The sequence below is a fragment of the Ceratosolen solmsi genome, unplaced genomic scaffold (genome assembly GCF_000503995.2).
Source record: "Ceratosolen solmsi marchali unplaced genomic scaffold, CerSol_1.0 scaffold4, whole genome shotgun sequence".
Lineage (NCBI taxonomy): Eukaryota > Metazoa > Arthropoda > Insecta > Hymenoptera > Agaonidae > Ceratosolen > Ceratosolen solmsi.
In genome coordinates this window covers 455,544-464,941 of record NW_011948449.1, presented here as the reverse complement: position 1 = coordinate 464,941, position 9,398 = coordinate 455,544, and the positions used below count along the sequence as shown (strand labels likewise).

Below are 9,398 nucleotides of genomic sequence, written 5' to 3'. Positions count from 1 at the left end.
TTCGTATTATACCTATAAATGATAAAAAGATCAGAGTAGATCAGAGTAACAAGAAAATATAAAAGAAAATACATTTTGAATATTATAATAGTAGCAGTGCTTCAAGTCCCGGATAATATTTCACAAGTGTATTAATATTATAAACCAAAGCGCAATTTCATTTTTACTGCAAAGTAAAACAAGCAATAATAACAATTTTATTACTTTATTAGTGTTCTAATAATTTTGATTAATCTTTATTGATTTTGGACTAATTTATTAATTACTTATAAATTAAAAATTTATTGAAAAATACTTGTGTTGTATATTAATTATAGATGAAGTGAAATCAACATATTTTATTTAACAGATCAAAATAACGTTCAACTTTTATTTCTATTAAAACAAGTGCTTGTATAAAATAATTATTAATAATATTATTTTCTTTAGAATGAGTTATATTTCAATTAAATTTATTTGTTATATTTATTTCGTTTAAGTTAAATATTAGTGTTAATTTTCAATAAAATTTTAATTTTTGCGCAAAGCCTTTTAAATGACTGCATTCAAATGTTCGTATGTTTGCATTAATAAATCTATAAAAGTGTGTATAAAATAAATTTGCGAGCACCGTGAGAAAAATTTATAAAGGCGAATTATTTTTATGAAAAATATAAATATGTGTTAAATATAAAGTATGGAGTCTACTTGGAACATAAAAAAGGCTTTGAAATTAAGAAAAATAAAAATTGAACAGAACGAATAAACTTACTGCATCAGACGGATAAGTAATTAAAATATAACCTTATGTCGTTGCAGTTGTTCGTATACTTTTAAACATGACCAATTTAGATGAAAAATCGAGAGGAAATGAAAATTTATAGATGTTACAGGGCATCTTCGTAATTAAGTATTCAGTGATTTTTTGTGTCTTATATCTGTAAATTTTTTGATTTTCCAATTGTAAAAAATGAAACAGTTAATTTGTAATTTGTTTAGCGTAAGTTTAATTCATTTCTTCTATGAAGTGTAATTGACATAATGTGTAATTGCGATTTTAAATTCAAAACTTTATGTTCGTGATATATATAATTAGCTAATAAATTTATTAACATGAATATGGTATATTTACAATCGTAAAATAAATAATTGTTTCTTTATGTAAGTATATGTAACTATAATGTTTTATGATAGATTCCATAAATTTCAATATTAACTATGCTTTTGACGTATATTACATTTACATTTTTTGTTTTAAATAAGAAAAACGATTTCAATCCACTTTTCCTAATTAAAAAATAAATGTGAAGTTATGAAGTTAATATAATAAATGTACCATTTATACGAATAATATAATTATGCAGAAGATTATATTATATAAGAATATATAAAAGATCTATTGTAATGGCTAATTACTCGATGCAATGACTTTGAATTGAAAAAATAGCCAGCGTACTCACCTTTTCAATAAAACTAGGAGAGTACCAATTAGATTTGAAAGTTTATATTAAAAAGGGTAAAATGTACTAAAAGAGCATGCAAATATAGAAAAGCATACTAGCATAAACTAAGAATTATATATTTATAGAACTTTTAACAATTATTTATATAAGTATAAAACATTTGACTTTTTATGTCTGTATACAGTAATATGTACAAATGGTTGCATAATAATAAATGAAATAAGGGAGATAAACGTGATTTATATTTAATCAAAAGCATTCTATTCTCTATAAATATAGGTAAACGTGAAAAATTAATTTATTATATTTGAAATGTCGTCTTTACAATTTATTCACGTGTTATGAATTAAGTAATTGATATTTTGAATAAATAATAGTCGAAATACATTTTAAATGTAACAAAGTATAATTATATTGATCGCTCGATTTTCGGAAAGTACTTACTTGCGTATTTCATTTGGTAATAAGGCGCTCATAATTATACACACGGAAATTAAGTAAAATTGATCAATACAGACAAACAATTTAATTGTGAATAACTACTGAATATGAAAGAAAACAATAACTAAACAATAAATCAATAATAGCTTTTTCTTATCAATAAAGGTTGGTTAAAGAAATATTTCACATATAATTTATCCGGTTTTCTTTAACTAATATGTAAAACTAATTGTCATTCAGTAGTATGGTTAAATTTAATTGTTTAAAAAAGTTTATTTTAATTTTATATCTTAGTTTATGCTGAATTTCTTCAGGTGTTCAAATAACTTTTTATATATAACAAATCAAATTTTTTACTAATATTTGCGATATATATATAACATCAATGTGAATTTTTTCGCAGTTAAAGTTAAAGAAAATTGCGAGCTTAAATACAAATTTATAGATTAAATTAGATATATGTTGTGTCTAACGTTAATAAGATTTGACCAATCTATTTGTCTAATATTAAATGTACTAATTCTTATATTAACATATTAATGCGTAACTTGTTACTCTTTATTTGATATCGTACTTCGCAATTTATTGAATATTTACAGAAATAAATATATCTCAAAATATTATTCTTTAAATCATTGATGTACAATATTTATTTCATGATGATTATTTGCAATAAATGATTTAATGGAAAATAAGAAAAAGAATACAATTCATTAAATCGTCTTTTTCATCTTATTAATTTTAACATTCACATTTAGGATATTGTACATCATTGGAAAGTATATTGTCTTGAGTATTTTAAAAATTTCAATACGTTCATGAATTAAACGAAAGCAATTATAAATATTACAATAAGATTTTGATTTAAACATCAAAATTTTATGCCATTTCACTTTATCTTTCTAATAAATATAATAAATCGATAGACTCCTAAGATTACAGCAATAGACAGAAAATAACATTTTATTTAAAAAAATATTTCTCAAACAAGAAAAAAAACCTCAAAAATTGTTACTTAATTATAACAAACTAATTTTAGCAAATTTCAAGTAAATTTATTATATTAATAAATTTTTCACGCATAAATAATTGCAATTTATTTTTTATTTAATTTTTATAAAATAAAATGTTTTCAATTTTAAGTAAGAAATTTTACTTTCTAATTGTAATTAAGAAATAATCAAATGTACAAAATTGTTTTAAGTAATTAAAATAAGCTTTAAGTAAATTGATTTACATATTTACAAAATATATTTCATTATAATAGATGTGATTAATTTGTATCATTTTTGTAAATAAATGACCTATTTAAATTGTGACATGCAATTACAAATTTTTTGAAAAATAAATTTAATCTAAACTTCGCACAGAAAATCAAATATTTATGAAAATGATTTTTTTAATTGAAATAACTTTATTCAGCATAACTTATTTCTTTTTTATAAATTCGATACTCATATTTTTATATTATTAAAATATTATATGTAAATATAAATTATATTAAAGATTATTTAATATAATATATTATATTTTATTAAAATTTTTCCGTAATGGATTTGTTAATATAAAAATTAACATAATGTTACTGTTACTTGTACTACTACTACTACTAGTGCTACTTTTAGTCCTACTACTATTACTACTACTTTTAATACTACTCCTGCTATGCCAATAACTACTCATACTACTAATTTAATACTACTATTAATAATAAACCTATTTTCCTGAATTTCTGTTATTATGTATAATCTTCAATAATTTGTATAGATCTCAAGTGTTTTCATTTGTATATAATTTCTTCTGCTTTCGTTAAATGATTCATTAAATAGCAACATAAAAATAGTTATATTCGTATTTATAAAATAATTAATCTAACAATAACAGAATACTATTCGTAATTTTATTATTTGATTTTCTATAGCATAAAATCAATGTTTTTTCCGGAACATATCCTGTGGAAATGTCAATATGTTTGACATGCACTATATTTTCAAATATATATGCACAATGCATACATTTAAATCATTTATTTTTCTATCAAGTTGTAATTTTTATTGTGTAGTTTAAACATTATCGATTGAAAAATTAAACTTATTTTACAAACAACAGGAGTGTTGTTAATTAATAAATTGAAATTAATTGAAGTTAATTAATGAATTTAAATTAATGACTTGAAGATTTATTGAATGATTCAAAACTTTTAATTTGTTATGTAATCCATTTTATTATTAAGTTTATTTCCATCAAAATTAGTAACTTTTATGATATACTTTATAAAATTTCAAAACTTTCGTAGTGTGCTAAACAACGTTAAGAATTTCGTTATTTTTTACAAATTTTTATATGGATTTATATAAAACCATTTAAGGGCTAGTTTAAAGTTAGAGGGTGTTTTTAAAGAAATTTATAGTATTGATTAGATTCCAATATAAATGTTTAATTTATATTTAAACCAATTTAATTTTTTAATGAAAAATTTTATTTTTCTATGATTTAATGATGTATTTAATGATGTATTATAAATTTAATATTTTCACTATATAAAAATATAAAAGTTATTTTAATTTAAATTAACTTAATTATAAACATAACTTTAATAAGTATCATAAACAAAGATTTTGATATTTGTGTGAGAAGTTATTTGTATTGTAGAAAAGTAATTAAATCCCTAGTACACAATTCTTAATAGCCAATATCGTATCATATAGAAATAATCAATAAGTCGATACTGTCGATAATTTACATACTATTGATTAGTTAAGATATTTTTCTTCGATATTGTAATTAATATCTATTAAAAGAAATTAATCAATTGGCTTGTAAACTGTACTTAAATAAAAGAAATAATAAAGAATAATAAATCAAAGCATAATTGTTAAGCATTTTATAAATAAATAAATCAATTTGTGCATAATTATTTAAAATAAATATAGTCTTCATCCATACGTAGTTGCTGTTGAAATAAAGCAGAGTCGTTTATGCGATATATTACGCCATATGCATTATCATATATCTACTGGCTGAACATATATCTACTTGTATACGCGTGCGCGTGTGATCAATTTAGTCCAAGGCGCAACACATGCCGAAGCTTCTGACGTAATATATATATATATATATATATATATATATATGAAAAATAGTTATATCTTTTTTATTTAACTTTTATTGTATTTATAATTTATTGTTGTCCTATAGCAAACTTGCATTTCAATTTATATAGCACGATATAATTATAAAAATCTTTTCTCGCTTCTTATTTACTGTTATTTTCAGAAAAGTAATTAAGATTAATTTTAAATCATTCGTATATCTTGACCAAATTCTTTCATTAATATTATTTATTGTTATATTTGCTATTGTAAAAGGATTGAATTTAATTAACATATTTAAGAGTATGACGTTTCTTTTTCCATTTTATTTTTACTAAACTTTTAAATAAAGCGTTCTTCGACATCGCATATCTTTAATAAAATTGAAGTTATTGTAATAACAATGAATATTAGCTGTGAAACAATTATAACATTTTATTACATTTTTGTTGGAAAGTAAATATGATAATCGAATAATTTAAAATTGAAAATTTATGACCCTACATATTAAATATTTTAACAATATTAACAAATATATTTATTTAAAAAAATCATTAATAATCATACAAAAACAGTATGAGTTCATATATTAACCTTTATTCTTCCCAGTCTTATAAACGTTCATTGTAGAATCATTTTTTAAAGATTTAAAAAAAAGTATTTTAAATTTTTTATGGCTTTTTTTAAAAAACTAATATTTTTATCATAAATGTTTAAGAAGAAAATTTTAATTATTAAAGCGATCAAGACAGTTTGAAGTTCAATATGAAATCTTAGTTTGTGTTAGAATATTCCATTGTCACGAAAATAAACTACACCTGTATTTATCAATCGGTAACTATGTACTCTGCATTTATTTTGTCTTTACTGTTGTCGCTGTACTGTACGAGTAAGTATAATAAAAATATTTTCTATTATATAGATAATATTAAAAGAAAATTTTATTCCTGAATTAGAATTATCAATATATTTATTTGAACAATATTGTTAAATATTAAGATTCTTTATAATTTTTACTTATAAAATATGTGTATGAATTAATTAGGTGGAAAAGTGTACAATATAACCTCAATATTAAAAGAGACACATCGTGTTTACAGAAACCTAATTATTTACGAGATGAATTATGACGACATACCACGACGAAGTAGAAATTGAGGATTTTGAATTTGATGAAGATGATGAGATTTACTATTATCCCTGTCCATGCGGCGATCAGTTTCAAATTACAAAAGATGATTTACTGCTTGGTGTTGAAGAAGCTACTTGCCCTTCTTGTTCTTTAGTTATTAAAATTATTTACGACAAAGATAACTTTATTTCGAAATTTGAAGAAATACTTCAAATTACGAAGAAAGAATTGGTTGAGCAAATTTAGAAAGGTTATTTAAATTTCTTAATGCTATTTGGTAGGTTTAATTTGATGATTTACATATTAAGAAATAATATTTTATAGATATAATTATATTAAATTTATTAATATTTTAGCTAATTCAATGCTCACGGTTTGGCTTATATTACCAATGATAAATGAATAGCTAAAAATGATAGCTTAATAGTGTTTTACCAATATATGATTTTAAATGTTGAATAGTGATAACAGATTAAATAAATTTTTAATATGGCTAGTCGAGGTAGAGGAAAAGGTAAGCCATTAATATCACTAGGTGGTGATCAAGGAAACTTTGGAAAAACTGAAGTTGCACCACCTATATTACAGCCACCACCAAGTTATTTACCTTTAGAATATAAACCTCTTCCAACAACTATTTCTAATGAATTGAGGTACTTGTTACAATTAAAAAAGGATTTTGCAGAATATATGCATGAATCTCCAAATAATGTTTTACCAATTGTAATAAAAAAGGATATTGAAAGATATTCTGACCGATATCAGGATTTATTATCTATGAAGCAGCAGTACGAATCAAGATATGATTGGACTAGAATGCCAATAGAATTAAAACGTAAGCCAAAAAAAAGAAAAGGTTTTAAACAAAAAGAGCTTGTAAAGAAAAAGATAAGAGACATTGATATTGAATCAAAGCTACAAGAACTTGAGAAAAAAGAAACAATACATCATAGTGATGCAGAAGAAGATGAAAAAGATGATGATGAGTTGGATGAAAAGGATGTAGAAGATAAAATAGACAACGAAGAAGAGGAAGTTGATGAAGAAATGGATGAAGGTACAGATTATGTCAATAATTATTTTGATAATGGAGAAAATTATGAAGATGACGAGGAAAATCTTGACGATGGAGCAATATTCTAACATAAATTTGTTTTTATCTATTGTTTAGGGATTTTATAATTATAGATTATGATTAAATAATAATTATGCTATTTTTTAATCATATATAGTTAATATTGGGAGATAAATGCTATAATTTATAGATAAAATAAATGGAAAAATTAAAAATAAAGTTGTTTGATAGCAAGGCCGATTCATTGAAAGCATCAGCATTTTTTATTACGAGTATTTCAGTTTCTATTAATATATATATATGTAAATATATATGTATATAATATATGCAGCCATAATCTTTAATAATATAATAAATTATTGTTTGCCATAATGCATTAAAGAGTATAAACAAAGATTGACAAATAGTTAATGAATAATAGGGAGCTTCTTTATGCACCTCTAATATAATTTTTTTCTGCATAGTTTTTCTAAAGTTATGACTATCTATTACATTTACTTTTACCGAGTCAGTGGTCTCTCAAATTTTTGAGTAAAAACACTTACGCAAATTTCCAATAAAGTCACTGTGATGAAAGTAAAATTATTGACTTAGGCATAATTTTACTGGCTCCAATAAATTGACAACAAAGTCATAATCAATAATTATGCGACGTTGAATTTTTTCTATATTTCGGTTCAAAAACTGCTAATATATTTATTTAATCGCAATAATAAGTTACAATTTAAGAATTGGATTTTGAAACTACATACAGCACTTAGATTGTTTCTTTCATGTCGGAAGACGGAAGCGTTTTCTCTACGAGGTTCAAACTAGCGTAAAAAATAATGATTCGCAAACGTGTATCACCCATTCACTATACGTTATCACAATAACGAGTATCGACGTTTCGATATACAAAAAATACACATGTGCACGCGTTATTTAGAAAAATCGGAATGTAAATTACCCAAGGCGTCAGTGCTGTACCCTGTATGTAAAAACGTCCCAACTCGTTTTCTATTTTGCTCTTGCGCACTTATTCGAATTCACATTCTTTTCACCTTTCTCAATTTCACTACAAATAAACTGAAAAAAGGTGTCAATGGGTGACGTTTCATTGTATTTAATCAATCAAATGGTGCTTACTTAGTAGTTCCTACATTCTAAGCCCAATTGATGTTTGAATAATTCCACCATTTATCTTTTCTAACGTTTGCATACGTTTTGGTAAAAATTAGACGTATATGCTGAATATTATTAAATATCTAAATTACGCATTTCAACACAAAAATAATACAAAACTGCTGTACAAAAGTTTTCATTGAATGTTGATTTGTAAATGAAAACATTCAATATTTGCACAAATTAAGTATGATAATGATATTGTGGCAAGTATTTTTGTCAGAACATAATACCATATAACAATATTTATTTAAACGGTATATAAGAAAATTATTTTTCTTATATTTTTCTTATATTGAAAATTATTTTCATAATACAATATTATATATACTATAAGAACTATAACTTTTAATGTACTATTAGTTTTTTTATAATAAGAATGTTATTCATTTTATCATTTATAAAACTAATCTTTAAACGTGCTGATTTTAAATTATATTAACATTAATTTATACCTTAATTAATTATTAATATAACATGTAAAATATTAAGGAAATGATTAAAAATTTATATAACAGTTTTTACCTTTTGAATTCGCAAATACCTGTGCTTTAAGTCATTTGTTTCTTCATATTACATAATGAATATTTGCACGTTTTTAAATATCTGATAAAATATTTGTAAAGGCTGCGTGTATTTTGGATTGATCATAATGTTTGCGTTTTCATATATTAGCAGAAAATAGATTGCCAAATCCTACATTCTTTAAGCGTAAAAGTTTTTTACAATAAATTCATAATTACTTTGGTAATGTACATGTAACAACTTGCCAACAGAAAATTTATATAAAACGTATTTGTAAGTTAATTTATAATTACTATTTTTAATATATCTATGTATGTCATTTTGTAAATACTTATAGAATTGAAAATTTTAGTTAAGTATTTCTAGAGAAAGGGCATGTAAATGAAAAAGGAAAAAATTAAATTGAAAACGTCACCCATCGTGCTTAAGTGTCGCTATATGTGAAAAAAGTAAGTTTACAGATATTTATGAATTGTGCTCAATTATGTACCTTGCGTAATTGTATATAATGATACTTTCATGGCCGC

At 22.9% G+C, this 9,398-nt stretch overlaps 1 protein-coding gene across 1 annotated transcript; it reads left to right on the top strand.

The window, feature by feature from the left end:
- The first annotated feature begins 6,464 nt into the window (after positions 1 to 6,464).
- Polr3G (RNA polymerase III subunit G) lies at positions 6,465 to 7,313 on the top strand. The gene has a single exon (XM_011504880.1). The coding sequence runs from the start codon at positions 6,597 to 6,599 to the stop codon at positions 7,248 to 7,250; it is 654 nt and encodes a 217-aa protein (XP_011503182.1). The 5' UTR covers positions 6,465 to 6,596; the 3' UTR covers positions 7,251 to 7,313.
- The last annotated feature ends 2,085 nt before the right edge of the window (positions 7,314 to 9,398 follow it).